General features: G+C 41.2%; 4 protein-coding genes and 1 long non-coding RNA gene across 7 annotated transcripts in view; 2 read left to right on the forward strand and 3 right to left on the reverse strand.

Moving 5' to 3' along the window:
• Positions 1 to 99: 99 nt before the first annotated feature.
• On the reverse strand, positions 100 to 1,042 carry LOC127061559 (acyl-CoA-binding domain-containing protein 6). The gene has a single exon (XM_050988610.1). It carries the CDS (start codon positions 894 to 896, stop codon positions 186 to 188), a length of 711 nt encoding a protein of 236 aa, XP_050844567.1. The 5' UTR covers positions 897 to 1,042; the 3' UTR covers positions 100 to 185.
• A 25-nt stretch (positions 1,043 to 1,067) lies between these two features.
• On the reverse strand, positions 1,068 to 2,353 carry LOC127061556 (histone-arginine methyltransferase METTL23). Of its 2 annotated transcripts, none has more exons than XM_050988606.1 (2): positions 2,047 to 2,353; positions 1,068 to 1,798 (listed from the first exon to the last, which is right to left on the reverse strand). In XM_050988606.1, exons 1-2 carry the CDS (start codon positions 2,209 to 2,211, stop codon positions 1,214 to 1,216), a joined length of 750 nt encoding a protein of 249 aa, XP_050844563.1. In that variant the 5' UTR covers positions 2,212 to 2,353; the 3' UTR covers positions 1,068 to 1,213. The 2 variants fall into 2 exon arrangements, with proteins under 2 accessions (XP_050844563.1, XP_050844562.1); XM_050988605.1 differs by having other exon boundaries at positions 1,942 to 2,216.
• Positions 2,354 to 2,657: 304 nt separating this feature from the next.
• Positions 2,658 to 6,583, forward strand: LOC127061537 (NAD-dependent protein deacetylase sirtuin-7). The gene is made up of 5 exons (XM_050988552.1): positions 2,658 to 2,777; positions 2,872 to 3,033; positions 3,180 to 3,277; positions 3,545 to 3,760; positions 3,843 to 6,583. Exons 2-5 carry the CDS (start codon positions 2,935 to 2,937, stop codon positions 5,005 to 5,007), a joined length of 1,578 nt encoding a protein of 525 aa, XP_050844509.1. The 5' UTR covers positions 2,658 to 2,777; positions 2,872 to 2,934; the 3' UTR covers positions 5,008 to 6,583.
• Positions 6,584 to 7,287: 704 nt separating this feature from the next.
• The window catches only part of LOC127061526 (caskin-2), a 37,663-nt gene continuing 25,843 nt past the window's right edge, over positions 7,288 to 19,107 (forward strand). The window contains exon 1 of one of the 2 annotated variants that reach the window (XM_050988517.1): positions 7,288 to 8,007. Coding sequence is in view for 1 of the 2 variants with exons in the window: in XM_050988516.1 (XP_050844473.1) it covers positions 11,552 to 11,567 (16 nt within the window). In the remaining variant the exon portion in view is untranslated. Of the gene's footprint in view, positions 8,008 to 10,450; positions 11,568 to 19,107 lie in introns of those variants that run through there. The other variant, XM_050988516.1, reaches the window with a different exon arrangement.
• Positions 9,246 to 9,976, reverse strand: LOC127061565 (uncharacterized). The gene is made up of 2 exons (XR_007780888.1): positions 9,905 to 9,976; positions 9,246 to 9,836 (listed from the first exon to the last, which is right to left on the reverse strand). It is a non-coding gene; the product is annotated as an uncharacterized LOC127061565 (long non-coding RNA).

Below are 19,107 nucleotides of genomic sequence, written 5' to 3' on the forward strand. Positions count from 1 at the left end.
GATGATGATGATCGCAATAGTAATAATAATAATAAGAAGAAGAACAAGAACAAGAATAAGAGTAATAACAATTGCTAAACAATATAAATGTTACCAAAATATTATTAACACGTTAAATTTATTCACGTAGTTAAAGAATATTATCATCACTACAGCACAATTTACTTATACACATAATCATTTTATTAAAGAATAGCTACCACTTTTTCATCTGCAACATCTTTTGGTTTCATACCATCGTTATCTTCCATAGATTCAGCCCCCATGGAAAGTAAATATCTGATTACATCTACATGTCCGCATGATGCTGCATAATGTAAAGGTGTTTGACCATCAATATCTCTGGAGTTAACATTTGCACCGTGTTGAATTAAGTATTCAATGATTGCAACGTGTCCGCGATCTGCTGCCCAGTGTATCGGTAACAAACCATCTTCATCCAATATATTTGTCAATGTAGAATTTTTTAGTAAAATTTCTTGTACTTTCTCTTTATGACCTTCTTTTACCCAATCAAGAAATGTTTTATCTGTATCAAGTAACTCTTTCTCTGTATTAGGCAATCTACTAACTGTGGTCCACGCACGGGATTCCGTTGCCACATCTGTTTCCCAAGTAGGATTTATTTTGGTTAACGCACATATATAATTATTCATTGCAGTTTCCTGATCCATTTCACCAAGACTTTTCCATGCTTCCCATTTTTGCTTCGCTTGCACTTGATACCAATTCGGTTTGGGAATGTTACAAGGTCCAACGGTAGCTTGTTTGTATAGACTATATAAATTAAGTAGTTGTTCAGAATCTAGTTCTGATGCTACGGTTTGTACATACTTTGTTGCTTTGTCAAATGTTTTTTCTAGATCAGTTATATCGAAATCATTATTTTCAGCCATGATCGATAGATATGTAATAATGAATTCCTTCAATTTCTTTTAATCAAAATTTGAATTCTCTTACTCTTATATTGTAATTATCTATTACATGGAATGGTTGTTGCAACACTGTATCATACACTTTTTTATCAACAAATTCGACAAAGCCGAATCCTTTACTAAGCCCTGTTTTCTTGCTAAAAGTTACAACCGCATTATACGTATACCCATATTTATTAAAATACGCTTTAAGTTCATGTTGACTTACAGTCCATGGCAAGTTAAAAACAAATATCTTATATATTTTACGTACATTACCCATGATATTAAAAAATAACTCAAGTAGCTTTTTGTATATCTAGCAAGTGGATAGTGTGATCTTGCATCAATTCATGTATATTAATATCCGAATCTGTTCCAAGAGTAGAAAGTGATATTTGATTACATGTAAGACCCCACTTAGTTAATAAATGTTCGATAGACCAGTCGGCGCTACGCTCTTGATAAGTACATAGAAATTTTGCATTTGGATTCTTTTCTAACAGAAAAGCTACGGTGACAACTATATCTTCAAATAGCGTAGGTTCATAAAAACAGTCAGATCCAAGAATTAAATCTAATGGACCGATGGTAAATAAACTAGAGAGAAATAAACCCCACGTAATTCCGACTATTCTAACTTGAGATAAAATGCCATTTAATTCGCAGCTTCTTTTAATGTGTTGCAAGCTTCTTGGCAAATTAGCAGAGTCGCTTAAAGTTACAACAGCGCCGCATTTACTGGCCAAAATACCGGGAAGAGCAGTACCAGAACCCAATTCCAAAACTCTCTTTCCGATGAGCTCCTCTCTATGCTCCCACAAAAACCAGGCAAGAACTGGTGCAGAGGGCCAAGTGTAATAACTGTAATTTGCTTGCAGTAACTATAACGAAATAAAATGACATGTAATTATAGAATCTAAACACGTTGAAGACATATTAGAACGATTATATTATTTCATATTTATTTGGATATTATTTCAATTAAATTGATTTAAAAAGGGATTACATAAAGTTACCATCGTACCGTTCTAACCAAACAAAGTACGTAATACCGGTAGCGAAAAAGAAATTTATTAATATCATCGATATAATATCGATAGAAATTCTCATTGGGAAAGGAATTTCTTACCTCCGGTATATAAATTTCTAAACTTTCGTCGTTCTGTACACTCTCGTGTATTTTTCGCGATCGGAAGAGAAATTTTTTTACTTGTTCAGAAGCGATTCCATCGGACATTAGGCCGTGCGTGGGTGGACTCGTATCGAGCGAAATACTTCCTTCTAAACCTGGCATTACTAACAAACTAAATTCGAATTAATTATATTTTATTTTCAACATAATTATCGAGTGATCAGTGTACATCCAATTTTTAATGCGATGCACAGAAAGGGACGTAGTCGGTACAATAAATATAGTCTCTCTCTTGTCGAGAGTTGTTTTCGTTTGTGAGGCAACGTTGACTAAACCATACGAGTAGGAAATTTAAATTTTATCGTGCCTCATGTTTTTCTCTTTTCCTTTATTCTCTTCCTTCTCATCGGCTTTATTATTATTATTATTATTTAATTTTTAACAGACGTTATTAGATACTTATATTAATCGATATATTAATCTTACGATATTTGACAGACAATTACGTATCCGCATTTAAGTCACGATGCTCGCCACTCGAAGCTTAAATTCTTTGCTTTTAAATGTAGTGCTTAGCGATCATTTAGAAATCGAAATGACATTTATATTGGAAATTAATTTTCATACGAGTTTCATGTACCGTAAATCATAGTAAAAATACATTTAATCGGATCTTCATTTGGGGACATTTTTATGAAGTAACGATTTTGCTCGTTGCGAATTTTATTGTTAGTACTTCGTCTTGATATATATCATTGATTTAATAATGATAACTATTAAAATTTCGATAACGATGTGATTAATTTATTTTTGAACAATTAGTGTGTCTGGTTACATGGGCCTCGATACCTCGATACAGCACTGTTACGCACCTTTTGATTAAAGATGGAGGAGGCGAGTAACGAGAAGTTCTTGTCGAGAAGACGTTCCGCTGTAATTAAATCTTTTAAAGTGAAGGATGAACGAGTCGCAACTTTCAAAAAGGTACATTTTATACTTTACATCGTGTATCGTGCATTGCATTATTTCTTAAAATTGTTTTTCGAATATTATTCATTCGCCCGGCTGCTCCTTTCAAATCGAAGTGTTGTAAACAAATCACTGTAAAGAATGACAGGCGTCAATTTTAGGTGGCTGCGATTCTGCAAAAACCTGAAATTGACAGAACGGCGGAGGAGGTGGATATACTCGTCTCTTGTAGTGACGTAGTCAAGGAGGTTAATTTAAGGTATGGCCATTTTGTAAAATCTCGATTGCGTTGATATATCTAATTATGGCATAAAATATCTTCTTCCAATTACACGACGTTATGACGCAATTATAAGCACGTTTTTGTTGTATTTTAGCGTAGTTTTATATCGAGTAAAGAGTCTAAATTCAAATGAAATAAATGACAAAAGGAGGTATATAGCGAAAATATAGTATAGATATATTCGTAAAATGGATATATTTATGATCATACAATTTTTTATAGAATTTCTATGTAATTTTGTAGACAAGAGAAAAGGGATAGGGTTAAAGCAAGATTGGAAGAAATTGAAGACGTACCGGAGATTTTGGAAGAAAAATGTATTAGGTTGGCTGCTGCCATTAGCAGAGCTACTTCTCTTGCTGTTTATACCGGTGCTGGTATTAGTACAGCGGCGTCTATACCTGATTACAGAGGAACGAACGGCGTATGGACCAGGATGCAACAGGGAAAGGATATTGGGTAAAGTTATTTCCAAACGATATACTAAACAATAGACTGTATAACGATCATGGTTCGTTTCATGACGATCGATCGTTTGTAGGAACCACGACTTGAGTCAAGCCGAGCCAACGTTAACCCATATGGCTCTGTATGCCTTATATAAGGCACGTGTGTTGAAACACATAGTATCACAGAATTGCGACGGACTTCATTTGCGTAGTGGTATACCACGTACCCTCTTATCCGAAGTTCATGGGAATATGTACGTCGAAGTTTGTAGAACTTGTAAACCGTCTAGAGAATATTGGAGGATTTTCGATGTTACGGAAAGAACAGCTAGATATTCGCATGGAACAGGTAGATCATGCCACAAATGTAATTCCATTTTGCAAGATTCTATAGTTCACTTCGGCGAAAGAGGAAATTTGCCATGGCCAATTAATTGGAACGGTGCTACACGAGCTGCCAAACAAGCCGACGTGATATTATGTTTGGGTTCTAGTCTTAAAGTTTTGAAAAAATATCCGTGGCTATGGCAGATGGATAGACCAGTACACAAACGTCCTTCATTGTACATCGTAAATTTACAATGGACTCCGAAAGACGAAAACGCTGTTTTGAAGATAAATGGAAAGTGTGACGAAGTTATGAAAAAAATCATGACTCACTTAGGATTGGATATACCACAATACAATCGTGCAAAAGACCCGATATTTTTTCATGCTATAAGACTGCAGACCAGTGAATTACCGACGACGACCCAGCCTTGCTTGGAGGAGCCCGTAGCAGCGACTGTGAAAAAGTCCCCGCGCCAAAGTACCGAACAATCTATCGAGGATGCCGTACCAGAAACTAAAGAAACAGAAGACTGTATCTCTCCTATAAGCGTAACCGATTCTATGACTGCCTACTCCGCACCTTTCTTTACTGCATTACCTTTTTTATCTATGGGATTACCTTTCCCCCCTATGTACATGTATCCTCAGTTAACTCCTTTATTCTATTATCCATTCATACAAATACCCAATGTTACGACAGAGACACCAAAACCCAAACCAGCTTGTTCATTTTGTATGGAACACGAAGGCTCCCTCACTTGCCTCTACTATCAGCGCGACGGAGACGATCCCGTATCGTTAGAGACGGAAAATGAACATATACAGGAAGCGGAGCAATTAGTTATCGCCGACGCACCATTGGCATCTGCAAAAAATCCTGGATGGTTTGGGAAAGGGTATCGCAAAGGTATGAAAAAGAAGCGGTAGCATCCACTCGTAACAGAACGGCACGTAACGGTTCCCCTTTTTATTATTATTGTACGCTAATCAGATAATGAATATTACAATGGCGTACTTAAGTATTTAAAGTCTTCATATCGTAAAAAAATATACTTATAGAAATTTTTCAATGTAGCAATTCCGTTCGTATGTTCAACGCATGAATAGATTTGTCGAGATTATCAGTCAGTTTTAAAATCATAGATAGACGCAATCTTTGAGATTGCTTTTCATGTTCTTATTAATAAGAAATCGTAGTCATCTATAGATGATCGAAATCGATGCCGAGAAATCATTTTATTATCGATATCGGTTATTTGATTCTTTCGCGTTAAGTAGAGATTTTGAATAACGAATTCTATTTTATCAATCGAATTTGACAACTATTTCCAAGCACTGTATTATTATTTATATTTTTATTTTACAATTTTATTTTTTACTACAAGATAAGAAAACGAAAATATGATTATCATTGTTTCAAGTTCAATGTTATATAGTATAATTTTTCATTAGCGACACATTGAGAAACGGCAAGAATTTGTTGAACTAGTCCTCGATGCATTTTATGTTATTTTTAAATTATTTTTCGTACTGCATAAAGAATATTTAGAAATTCAAATAACACAAATCAAAATGGATCTTTGGATGAGGATCGAACGAATTTCGAAAGCATAAAACGCGAATTAATTTACTTTGATAAAAGAAACAAAAGCGCTACTCCTCGAATATATATATATATGTGTGTGCGTGTGTGTATACGTATGTGTTGTGTATATATATATATATATATACACACACCGGACTAATTCCAATGTAAAAGAGTAATTTTACATTGGAGCATATAATACGATATATATCGTTCTTTTCAGATTGATTTTATATCTACTTTATATCACATGTAATTTAAATTATTATTGTTATTTATAAGAGAATGATCGTTGTGTATTTTACATTGTATAAAAATCAGTATTTATCTCGTCGTCCATCTCGATGAATTTTCGATGAATTTTAAAAATTTTTTGTTCGTTCAAAAGAAATTATCTTTTTTAATCGTTCCTCGATATCGTCGTGCATTAAAAAGCACATATCGCGTCAGCATAGTTCCGTCGATACGAAGTATTATTAGTATATTTACATACGTAATTTATAAAGATACCATCGAGGGGCAAGGGAAAGCAGCGTATGTATTGTAAATACTTTTTTTTAGTATGTTTTTCTTTTTTCTTTCTTTCAATGAATTTAATTTATTTTGATTTTACGCTCTATGATATTCGCGAACATGTATTGCGCAATAAGATTGTGGCGATAAGCCATTTCCTATCTTTGTACTTCGTTGTCGAAACACGGAGCATATATCAAGAGAGTTCCGCATTAGATTTTAAACTTCTCAATTTCTCAAAATCCTATTTTTTTACCGCTGAGCTCGCACGATCAAATTGCGTGACGGCAAGCATGCGATTTACGTTGTACATTTTGTGTATATTTTAATATATATATAACATTTTTGTCTCTTATGTGTATAATTATCACTCGATTACAGATATAAAATATAAGAAAATCTAAAGGGGATCGCGTCTAACTCTTAGTCAGATAAGGCTTCCGACGATAAGCTTTATAATAGCAAGTGCGATCTATCCTCTCTTGACTCGATCGATCTCAAGCGAAATAAGAGGGACAGATTACGCGCTTTTGGAAGACTACGGCAACGATACGATGTGGGATGGTGGTCCCGCATGTTGCGTCGTGCCACGAGACAATCGATATACGTACGGAGTCGTCGGTAAGCGAGGAGTGGTCTGCAAGGGGAGAGAGAGATTAATAGACTGCTACGAACGAAACATTTGGGTTTTACGAGAGACGAGACGTCAGTCGGTGACCTTGCTCGAGTCGAATTCTGACTCATCTTTGAATATCCGAAATAAACAAGATCTTTATTTCTTCTTTGTATGCCTATATTGCTCGTAGCTATGCTTTAGGTGAATGGAAACAAAAGAATGTAAACGAATGTATATATATTTACATTCTTTTCATCGGAAACAAAGATGATTGGTAAGGTAACGTATACGCAGGTCGCCATATTGGAACTTTGAAAACCCCTCGCATCAGGAGCGTGTATAAGGGGCTTGGGAGCTTTAAAATCATTACTCCGGCACTGAGTAAAGGAGAAGAAAATACCACGAAGGGGAGAAGAGAGAAAGAGAGCAAATACGAAGCGCGGATAAATGCATGCGATCTCGTAAGAGAGAGAGAGAGAGAGAGAGAGAGAGGAGAGGTCGATGTAAAAAAAGAGACTGAGAAAGTGGTTGATACATACACGCAAGTATATGGACGCGTGCACACGCACACTCTTTCGCGTATGCCTTCTCTCCCTCTCACCTTTATCGTGCTTTGCCCTCGACGAATCTCGTGCGAGGAACGAGATCCACCCGGGAGACTAATTTCCGTCGCCATTGTCGTCATCTAAGGGAGTCTCGTACAATCGACATTCTCGAAAATGTAAACTCTCGAGTAAGTTGATTAGTAAGAAAGAAAGTAAGAAAATAAGAAAAAAACAGTAGGAAATAAGTCGCATGCAAGGTAGTATAAGGTTTACTAAGGTGCGGCGCCCCCGCACGGGACGTTGTCGCGCGCTGCAAATCTGGCTTTAAACGTGGAGACGACCGACGACAACGGTAACGACGACGACGACGACGACGACGACGACAGCCACGAAGACGAAGACGAAGACGACGACGTTGACGTCGACGAAGACGAAGACGAAGACGAAAACGACGACGACGACGACGACGACAAAGACGACGAAGACGAAGTTGAAGAGGAAAACGGCGGGAGCAGCGGTGGCTGCGACGCCGAGGAAGAAGAAGAGGAAGAAGAAGAAGAAACAAAGTTGGACGAGGTGGAGGAGGAGGAGAAAAGAACGAGGAAGCTCGGAGGAACGAAGCTCGAAGGAAGGAAGAACGTCGACGTGAAGGAACGAGGATCGTACCGGTGAGTGAACTTGCGTCTAGCGTAACGCTTTGGTTTTTATGTGCGTGTATATGAGAAAGGGAAAGAGAGAGAGAGAGAGAGAGAGAGAGAGAGAGAGAGAGAGAGAGAGAGAGAGAGAGAGAGAAAGGGAATGAAAGATGGAAAAGCGAAGAGGACGCAGGGTCGTTCGAGACGATGTGGTGTCCTTTGTGTGCGAGGAGTACTGACACAGAGGGACAAAGAGAAAGAGAGAGAGAGGAATAAGAGTAGGAAAGATAGGTTCGAGGGAAGGTCCACGTTTCGTTTCCATGGTGATCATCCGCAACGTCACCCTACGCTTTAGTACGCGAACTCGACGCCACTTGGACGACATTGTACGCGAACCTTTGGGTTCGACGAGTCGAGCAACGAAACGGGATCGTCGATGTTGGATGCTGCCGATACCAGTCGTCCGTCTTTCTATCTCGCCAACGGCTGCTTCTCGATTTGCCTTCCCTTTTGCTCGTCCCGTCATACAGGAGGGCGTGCATCAAGGAAAGAGGGAGAATATGAAAAGCCGCGGAAGGGTCCAACGGTTTTTACCTGGATTTTTCGGCGCTTTCTTCTTTCGAAACGCGATCCGGATTCGCGAACAAAGTATTTTTCTAAGTCTAAAAGGAATACCGGAACGTCGATATTACGACGTTGAGTTATTTTACGAGGAAAATAAACCGGTACATCCTTCTGAATCCGCTCTTACTGGCTTCGTCCAACGAGATTTGTTCGTTTTTCGATTCTAACCTCGAAAATATTGTTACGGATTTCGGAACGAATTTTATCCTACGCGATCGATATTCAAAGAACGACGAGGACTCGTATGATGTTTCTTTTTTTTTTTTATTTCGTTTGTTGCGACGTTCTAGTTTACCATCGGAAAAGTAATTACGAACGATTGCGATCTTTGTTCGAACGTCGTCTTGTTGTTATTTGTTTTTATACTCTCTCTCTGTTATTCTTTCCTTTGAATATAATTGATGATAATTAGTTGTATCGTTTGGCTCCTACAGAGTCGACCGAGAAACGTACGCGGACGAGTTTAGGTTAACCTCTCCGCGCGTTCAAGAGCACTCCTTTAACTCGCATAAATTACCGCGTACATCTCTCGGTTAGAGTTTCTCGTTCGATACTATGAAAAGGTCGGAGAAAAAGAAGATACGCGTTAGCAGTCGCCGTTACATGTCAGTAGGTTAGATTAATCAAGCTTATCTCGAACACTTGAAAACGTAACAGCAGGGTGAATACTCTATTTTTAAAACGCTTGAGAAAAAATACAGATGCCATAGAAAGCTTTCGAAAGTTTACGTTTCATATTTTATCGATACAAGTTTTGTTTTTTATCTTTTCGATAGTTTATTCGAAGAAGCTTGTCGACGATTACCGAATATACTTGTTTTACTTATTGAGATAATTCGACTTTGATCGATATAAGTAAAAGCGATCGTCGATTTTTCTCTCCTCTCGATCGTTTCCCTTGATAAGTTTCGCTTTCCTTTAACAGAATCAAGTTAAAATCTAATACACACGCGTTGGAGGAGCTAGAGGAGAGATCTGCGAATCGTACTTTTAGCAATACGACGTATCCTTTGTTCGTTGGTAACTCAAGCTTAGAATACTTAACGATACAAGAATCGTGTATCACGATAGGCCATCTTAAAGTCATCGAACGGTTTCCTCATTACGTATTCTCGATGCAGGCGTAGGTAGTCGCACGTGTAGTCACTGGATATTGCAGCCTCCTCCATCTCGAAGAAGTTAAACAGAGACCCGATGGTAAAAATATATGAGAAGATCGACGAGCCGGTTTTTTATCGCTAAGAAGGGCGTAATTTGTGAAAAATTAAAAGCACGGTATCGCGTCGAAATATTTAGAGCGACGTACTTGCTACGTATTACGGGGGAGAAGGCGGAGAGAGAGAGAGAGAGAGAGAGAAGCGGAGAATCCGTATTCTTTTTCTTGATTCCGTACAGCGTTATCTAATCTGCTCTATTTACTCTTCGTATCTCGGCCGTACAAATCCTTGAGGGACACTCCATTGTTGGTTCGGTACAGTGCACGCACTCGTAGATTACGCGTTTCGTAACGGATCTCCGATTTCATCTTCGAAAGGAAACGAACGGAAAAGCGAAAAGTCGACAGACAATTTTGCACCTGGAAGAAAACGTTTCTAAAAAGGAAACAATTTTCGTACGACGTAAGAGGATCGAAGGAAGAAACGAAAGAAGAATTTGAAAGAACGCGCGGCTGGCGAAGAGGGCGCAAGCGTTCGTTGGGGTAGATGCGAGCGCGACTAGCGGCGGCGACTGGTAGCTCGACGCTCGGTCTACGATAGCCGCAGTCGGCGGCTTCGCGTCTGCGTTCGTCGTTCGTGCTCGTGAAAGAAGAGTGCTCACGAGTTTCTTCCGCGTCCGTAGCGCGCCGCAAGCAAGCAAGCAAGAGGCACAGACGCGAAACCGAAACGAGGAAGAGAGTACGTGTTGGCGGAGTAGTCGCGGTCGTTAACCGCGAGTATGTCTTCTTCGTCGTCGTCGTTATTGTTTTCGCCGATAATCGCGTTTCCCTTATCGTCCTCGCGATCGATAAAGATATTTCAACGTTCGACGTAGCGATCGAGGTGAAGTGAAGTCTGAGAGGAAAGGGAGCGCGCGAGAGAGAGAGAGAGAGAGAGAGAGAGGAGGAGATAAAGAGAGAAAGAGAAAGAAAGATACAATAACGGAAACGAGGAAGAGAGGTCGGAGAATCACGCGCGCGCGCGCGCGCGCTATACCACGAAGAAGAGGAAAGGGAAGGTACGAGTCGGTGGTGGTGACGACGCGTCTCGAGCGACGTCCTTCGCGAGGACACTCGGCGGCGGCGGCGTCGTCGTCGTCGTCGTGTAGCAATAGCAGTAGTAGTAGTAGAGTAGTAGTAGTAGCAGTAGCCGCTGGTATAATATAATCCTAGAGGCAGGAGGAAAGGAGAGAAGAGAGGAGTAATCGCTGTCGAAGCGGAATCATCGCGCGTTCGGATCTCTCTTTCTCTCTTTGCTCGACGGAGCAATGGCGCGGGGCTTTAGCTGCCGCGAAGAGACGACGACGTGTGCGCGCTTATCGGATGTCGATTATCGTCGGTGATCGGTCGTCGTTGACGAAAAAATCTTCTCCTCTTCCTTCTCCTTTGGTATGGTGTTAGCGACGAGGGAAAAGATTCGCGCGGAAGAACACCGCCGGTCGGACGAGCATCATCCTCCTCCTCGTCATCGCTGTCATCACTGGCAGCAACAGCAGCGACAGCAGGAGCGTCAGCGTAGATCAGCCTATCACCAGCAGTGTTACAAACGTCTGCGGAAGAACGAGTACGAGGACGACGAGGACGACGGTGACGACGACGACGACGACGGCGGCGGCGGCGGCGGCGGCGGCGGCGGCGGCGGCGGCTGCGACGGCGGCGGCGGAGGCGGAGACGACGGTGACGGAGGCGGCAACGGTGGCAGCAGCTACGACGGTTGTTGTTCTTGGATACGAGCCGTGGTGTCGTGGTGAAGCCGTCATGAGACGTATCAGCGGTAAGCCGATTCGATTTCACTACGGACGAGAAACCGCGAGTCTCGAGAACGAAAAGGAGGAGGAGGAGAAGAAGAAGAACAAGCAACTTCTTTTTTTCCACGATCGTTTGGATCTTCGATCTTCGAACGATCTTCGAACGATCAGCCCGGTGCGTTGCGGCGCAGCTTCCCTTTTTCGGGAAGGTATAGCGGTCGACGCTTTAACGTAGAACTGCTCGAAAGGAGAGGGAGGGGAACGGCGTTTAGAAGACGGCCGGTGAAATCGGCTTTCTAGTTCGAGCGTGTTCGAAGGATAAACGAGAGAGACGGTTTCGAGCGAAAAACGCGCTCGAGCTCCAACTCGAACTGTCACTCGTCCTTCGACTTTCAGCGTTGCTGCTATTATCGTTGCCGTTGACTTCGAGACGAGTCACTCGGATATCGCGCGATAGCTAAGAGTTTTCTCCGCTACGGTAGATCCTTTTTCATTCTCGAAAACTTTGCACAAACTTTAGGACTTTATCCTGCATTAACCTTATTTTTCCCAGCGCATCGATCCGTCGCTTTTTGGTCCTCTCTCTTTCTCTCTCTCTCTCTCTCTCTCTCCTTCTTTCTCTTTCGAAACGGCGGCGCCGCGTTCTCCGTCTCTCTCTTTCCTCTCTTTTCGATTTCAAGTATCCTTCTTTTCGTTTACCCGCATCAACGTCACGATACGACTCTAGGAGCAGTGTACGTGACTCTCTCGAGACTGAGAAACTCGAGCGCGATTGCGAACGAAACGTTCTTCTTTCTTACCGGCTTGTTGTTAAAAGCGCTTTGAATATCAACGACTCGTCGAGTCCCACTACAGTGGTTCTCAGTCACGGAGATCTTCCTTTTCGTCGCTTAAACGCCGCTGCCACTTATATTTCCTCTTTCTATTTTCTTTTTATTCGTTTTTCTTTCCCCTTTCTTTTTCTTTCTTTTTCCATCGCAGCAATTAAGAAAACAGCTCGCTTTGACCGAGGTGCTGCGTGTTTTTTTATTATTATTTTTTTTCTCTTTCCTTTCCTCTCGACGGAGAGAGACAGAGAGAAGAATAAGAAATTATATACGCGTCACTACTTCCGAATGCAAATCCTTTTCTTCAATGACCCTCAACGCGCTTTTCATCGGGCAGAAACAGAGAGGCGTGCTCGCCTTCGGATTATCCGCTGGTGGGCGACTCGCCGTTAAAAAGCTCTGCCAAAGAAGGAAGAAACTAAGGAGGAAGAAGAAGGAGGAAAAGCGAGATGGGAGAAACAAAAGTCCGTTTCTCTCTTTCTCCCTCTTTCTCTCGCTCTTTCACTCGGTGGTACATATTTTATTAAATCCTCTCGTACCAATATCGAATGTTAATTCGCTCTCAGCTGATATCGAGCTCTACTTTCTCGTCCAACGGGAAATTATTTCATAATATAACTTGTTTATTTTCGTTTCTCCGTCGTATACATAGTATTTTGTCACTCGGAGTTTTGAAATCGGTGCACGTAGTTTTCTCTATATATAGGAACGAGTTAAAAGATGCATGAAGGGGAAAAAAGGAAAAGAGGAAAAGAGAAGAGAGAGAGAAAGAAAAGAAAAGAAAAAAAAAACAGAAACGAAGGTCGAGGAGTCTACGACGTAGCATTCCCTCGCGACATTCCATTCTCGATTACGCGAAAGCTCGTGTGTCGCTCGTATATCCTCTTTTACTACTATCGCCCAGTGAGAGAGCCAGTTTGCTTCGTTCCTTTTTCTCGTTCTTTTTCTTTTGTTTTGCTCTGTTTTGTTTTTCTTTTCTCCTTCCCCTCTCGACTTCCTGACCGCTTTTAAATCGCGACAATATCGCGAACCGCAGGAACAATGAATCGTTCCAATCGCTTCGGCCGTACCAAACCCAACAATGACCACTCGCAATTTCGCAAATGCTCCTTCGATATTATCCTTTCGATATTATCGATACGCCGCTGTTGCTCGGTCGCAACGACGTTCGCTGTGACATTTAAGAAAATTCGCAAAAGCTCGTGCACTCGCGAAATCGGCATCTGCAGCCAACAAGCGCGCCGTGCAACAGCCTTGAGAGAATTCCTCCGTACGATATTCTCGTTCTACGAATCGTTTTACGAATCGTTCTACGAATCGTTTTTCTATCCACTTATCCTTCTCTCTCTCTCCTATTTTTCTCATGATCGTAACAATGACAATGACAGCGATATCCCTCTCCCTCGTTCATTTGCTCGTAAACTGCTTAGTGTTGTCGTTCGAGTCGAAGTCGTAAATTAGAACGAATCTTTTCTCTCTCTCTCTCTCTCTCTCTCTTTTTCCTAACGCAACATCGTAAACTCTACGAGCTTGGAAAGGTTTCGTTGGATAATAACTCTCGTATTCTTGTTAGGTAAATGCAATAGTTACTTACTTTCGATTCGGGATTCAAATCAAATCGCGCAAAAAAGGAGAAAGAAAAAAGAAAAAGGGTAAAGAGAGAAGGATGAAAAACGAAAAAGCAATATCGACTTCGTTTTCGCGCTTTCAAGATCGTTTTCCCTTTTCTCTCTCCGTTTATCTGGCATCCTATTTTTCATACTCTCTTCTTCTTTTTTCTTTTTCCCCCCTTTTTTACTTCCTCCAATCCCGCTCTTCTTCCATTCTCTCTTTTCGCCGCATTCACCGGTGCAAAATCAGCGGAGTCTGATATACGAGTACCTCTCTTGGATCGAGCCCAGCGTTGAATTGCTTGAAATCCACTGATGAACTCGACGTGTTTGCAGCTCACGTTCTCTCGAATGTGGAATGGAAACGATCTCTCGCTTGCTCTCTCTCTCTCTCTCTCTTTCTCTCTCGGGCTATCGAATTATGCGCATTGTTTGATTTATATAACGTTCGCGACGATACGAGTTTACACTTCGATGCCACATTATATACTCTGCCGTACTTAATCTGCAACTCCATTAGTCGATCGATTTTTCGACGATAACGTTATTGAGACCGTTTAACGAAAGTGGACGAATAAAAAAAAGATTAAAGTTTGTTATCATCGAATGGCGGTGGTAGGGTGAGGAAGCCGAGGGATATACGCAATAACGAATTTATTACGTAAACTTATACACTTAATATGTTATTTTTTTTTTTTTTTTATAAAAATTCGACGCATCGAACATTCGGGTGTTAACGAGAACGATAAAAAGAAAACCATTGATCCATTAACCGGGGTGAATGGCGTCGCGAAAGTCCGACGTCTTCCTTGATAAAAGGATAAATGAATCATTGGTTTTAAGAAAGGATTATACTTTATTTCGGGATTCAATAATTTATCGAAAGTTTCGCGTCTTCGTTCGCAACGTTTTATTTTCAATCGGAATAAATAACACATCCACGTTTACCGATCAAACATTTCCCCTGTTATTAACAGGTTAATTACCGAGTTGAGAGTAAGAGGAGGAGCAGAAAGATGCTTGGAAGCATTAGAAAGATAAAAAGACCGAGAGAAGTAAGATCCTTAACGATACAAGATCGTTCCGTGTATTTCGTGTGTCAAAGTCCGCGTTTAACTAATCGTTATCATAAATTCACACCGACTTCTTTCATTTGATTTTATCTGATGGAAAGCACGTTCGTACACATACGTACGTATATATACGTATATTCCATCCGAGTCCATTTTCTTCGTTCCTTATCTCGAGGAAAATCGAGCGAACTAGGGACGATTTTCCTTGTTACAGGTAGTCTACTTTAGGTCCCTTTTACAAATAGACGTTCCATCGCTTTCTTTGAGAGCGAACACGCGTAGTACACCCTTAATAATGATTAATTCACGGAGAGCGTACGTGCGATTTATCTCGAACTAATGACCTCATTTTTTACCTCATTGTTTACCCAGTATCGATAATAGACGAGGGTAAAAAAATTCTTAAAGGAGAATATCGAGAAAATAACATTGTTTTATTTCCGACGTCGCACGTATTATCCTTATCGATCTACAAATTTTATATACCATAATGTTCGTGTCGTCGTCATCGTACTTTTTATATAATAATTGCATGGTCTCCGTTTCATTTGCATTTCTAAACTCGCACCAGAGGGCGAATATCGCATGCAGTGTACGTGTAAGCGTGTACAAGAGAGAAGCACGCACGTTCGATTCGCCAGTTCGATTTTTATTTCGTCCTATAGACCTCGGAACTTGTGACCCTAAACGGTCGCGGGGCTCCTATAGGCGCGTCCTTGGAACGGCCTAGTCCTTTGTTCGATCTATGGGACAAAGGAGTCGTGTGGAAAAAGGGACGGCGTCAGAACGTATGGCGGCGTGCAGGACTACGGCGACGCCACAGCTCTCTGCACGCTCGACGACGACGACGACGACGACGACGACGACGCACGCACGCATGCACGCACGACTCGCTACTCACTCGGTCGTTCGTTTACTTACGTACTTACTCACGCACAAACTATGCGCGCGCGAGTAGTGGTACGTCGAGAGAATTCGTGGTCACGTATGCCGCGCCGCTTCCCTACCGTGAAGTACGTGTGTACTCGGCTTAACAGAATTTCAAGCTACCTTTCGTAATACGACCATTTGTACTCTCCTTGCGTCTCTTCTATCTTACCTTTTCCTTTTTCCCTCCCTTTATTTTCTCCCTGTTCATGTTCTTTTTCAATCTTTTTTCTTTTTTTCTTTCTTTCCTTTCTTCGCGTTGTACAGGGTATATAAAAAGGTTTTTGAGAAAACGGAATAAAGCTTGGAGTATCATTCACGTCGCGAGTCGGTGCGCGGCTCTTGCACTTTGCAAAAGACGTCGAAGGAAGGCACCTGTTGCTAGCAGTCTCGTCGTTGAAACAAACAGGAATACATCAACTTGTCGAGTTTTCGTGGAAAAAATAAAAGGAGAAAAAAGATCATTATGCGAGAGAGTACCTCCTCCGGTGTGTATATGCACGCTCGGAGTCACCGGTTCAAGGTCACCATTCGTTCCGTTCCGTTCCATTCCATTCCGTTCCGTTTCGTTTCGTTTCTTTCCTTCGTCCGGCCTATCGCCGATCTTCGAACGAGCCCTCTCGTTAGATACAAGATCGGCCAATGGAATTACAGCTTTTGTACTCGATCGAAAGCGATCATAGATTAGCATGGCTACTGCCGAAGCTGCTGCTGTTGTTGCCGCCGCTACTAAACCGACTACTAACCGGCAATGTGCGGTTCATTTTTGCGGTCGCGATTAAATGAGCGTGTAATCGATGCGTTTACTGCTAACTTAGTTGCTCGACGATCGACCACAAGACCTGACTCTATTTCCTAGTTTAGGCTCGAGAGTCTCTCATTATCTCCTTTGCTGCGTACGCTCGAATGTAACGCGAACGTATGTACCAAAGTACTAATCCTCGTTAATCGCATATCGCATATATTCTTGCGTATTCTCCGCAATGCGATTCCTCCATAACTAACATTGTTTTTATTAATTCTCGACTGGATCTAAAATCTTACGTCACATTTTTTATTATCTACATACATACCCGTGTATATATTATCTACGTACTTTCGTGTTTAGTCTCATAAAGTCGAGACTTAAAGAGGGGGACTACTCGGGGGTCATACAAGTACCGTTGGTAGCTCATACGTACTTACATACGTACTCTATGACGAGTCGTATTTTTATCAGCTTGTATATCAAATAAATTTCATCGGCTATGCACACAGACGTTATCTCGCGAGTTTCGCTTTATCGACGTTGACGTCTAGGCTAGAAAGAAGGGAGGGAGAGAGACGGAGAGAGAGAGAGAGAGAGAGAGAGAGAAAGAACGAGCTACGTTGTAGGTGAACGCCGGCTGACACTGGCATTTGGCACGAAACTCAAAGAGTGCCACGTTACATCGGGAAGCCGTCCTCGTCTTCCTCGTCGTTCCCTATTCTTCTTTTTTCCCCCCTTTTCATACTTATACGCTAGACATATTGTAGATACGTATACACATATATATTATATATATATATACAAATGCATATATACATGCGTTGTCCTCGACGAGAACATACTCCGAGTCTCTTCGAGCTTCTATTTAGATTGTCCGGATTCTACGGATAATTCTCTCTCGTTCCTGCAGTCAAACTAGCCGGGAAGCCAAGAATCCTTGAAATTCCGCGGATCCTTTGTCGACGCGGTGCAGTTTATCGCGTGGCGTTCTCTTTTGAAACGCGCTTATATATTCTCGCGCTTATTCTCTTAGCACGCGCGTGACGATAGTCCCATGTCGGAGTCGGTATTATTTTTCTTTTCGATTTCTTTAGACGACGAGACAACTTTTCATCATTTCGCTCAACTATCTCTTCTTCTTTCCCTCTTCGCGCGAAATTGTATACGAACGAGAAACGTTCGTTAGTTCGCTCCTTCGGCACTTATCACTCGTGACGTTTCGCAATGAAATAGAATCGCATCAAATTTCAAGTATAGAGAATAACGAAAACGTCGTTTCAAACGAACGCTGCGAACGAAAAAGTGCATATTTTATATAATAGCGCGGAAACGGGGAAGAATATCAAGTCAAATAAGTCAAACGAAAGTAATATTATTTTGAAAGTAATGAACAGCTAATAGAAGCTGTATACGATGGGAACGTTAATGCCAATATTACGTGAAATCAGATTTTAAATGCATTGCATATATAAAAGGCTTGTTAGATACGTACGTGTACTACACGTCAATACGAAATGCACGTGTGCGATGGAATATCATTCTCCGACGTGCTTACGTTTGTTAATGTTCGAAATTAAATCAAAGTACGACGTAGCTATAACGTCGTAGTTTTTAATTTCTTTGAAAATACAGATTAAACTTAGTGTCTACCTTAGGAACTTGGATGCAAATAAGATTAGCAGCTTATTTCAATTTCCGATAGGTCAGGCTTGAAAGTAATACAAGTTGGTGGTGGTAGCTGCTTATGTACTGTACTATGTGAAAGGTTTATTTTTCTTTTGGATTTTTTCATCAAATATTATACCTGCCGCCGCGCGATTCCGTCGATCCGTATTAGTTACCGCGATACCGCGAAACTATTTTCAGAGGAAAACGGAGAAAATAGTGTTTGTGCGTGCGCACGCGCGTGTGTGTGAGAAAGAGAGAGAGAGAAAGAGAGGGAGAGAGTTCCGGGTAAATGTAGTCACCGACATTAACAAAGTCGGTTTGAAACGGTCTACGCGTAGTTTGCAGGATCCTTTAACGTCAGAGGAAAAGGTCGCGAAAGAATTCGCGAGTCGTGTTACGAGCGAGTAACCAAGATCTCACGGTAATTAATTTTCACGGAACTTTGTTTCCAGGCGTCCTTCAACGATAAGCGATCTTGTAGGAATTTCTATTTGCATATGTTACACGCATCATCGTTCGTATCTCCTACGTATATCGCATAACGATTTCTATCGTCATATCCTATGATTCAACTATTTAACTGGCCTCATAAATAAAGCGTATATTCTTTCCTTTTCTTTCTTTCCCCTCCCCCCCTTTTTATGTATTTACGCGAGACACTCTGTAATCGATTTTTCAGACAAGGTCTTATCAACGTCGACGTTTTTGATACG

The sequence above is a fragment of the Vespula vulgaris genome, chromosome 2, assembly GCF_905475345.1.
Source record: "Vespula vulgaris chromosome 2, iyVesVulg1.1, whole genome shotgun sequence".
In the NCBI taxonomy this organism is placed as follows: domain Eukaryota; kingdom Metazoa; phylum Arthropoda; class Insecta; order Hymenoptera; family Vespidae; genus Vespula; species Vespula vulgaris.

Coding starts and splice junctions, on each gene's coding strand:
- LOC127061559 (XM_050988610.1), bottom strand. CDS start 896: ATGGCTGAAAATAATGATTTCGATATAACTGATCTAGAAAAAACATTT.
- LOC127061537 (XM_050988552.1), top strand. CDS start 2,935: ATGGAGGAGGCGAGTAACGAGAAGTTCTTGTCGAGAAGACGTTCCGCT. Junction 3,034..3,179: donor GAGTCGCAACTTTCAAAAAG/GTACATTTTATA, acceptor CGTCAATTTTAG/GTGGCTGCGATTCTGCAAAA. Junction 3,278..3,544: donor GTCAAGGAGGTTAATTTAAG/GTATGGCCATTT, acceptor GTAATTTTGTAG/ACAAGAGAAAAGGGATAGGG.
- LOC127061556 (XM_050988605.1), bottom strand. CDS start 2,211: ATGCCAGGTTTAGAAGGAAGTATTTCGCTCGATACGAGTCCACCCACG. Junction 1,799..1,941: donor TACTTTGTTTGGTTAGAACG/GTACGATGGTAA, acceptor ATTTCGTTATAG/TTACTGCAAGCAAATTACAG.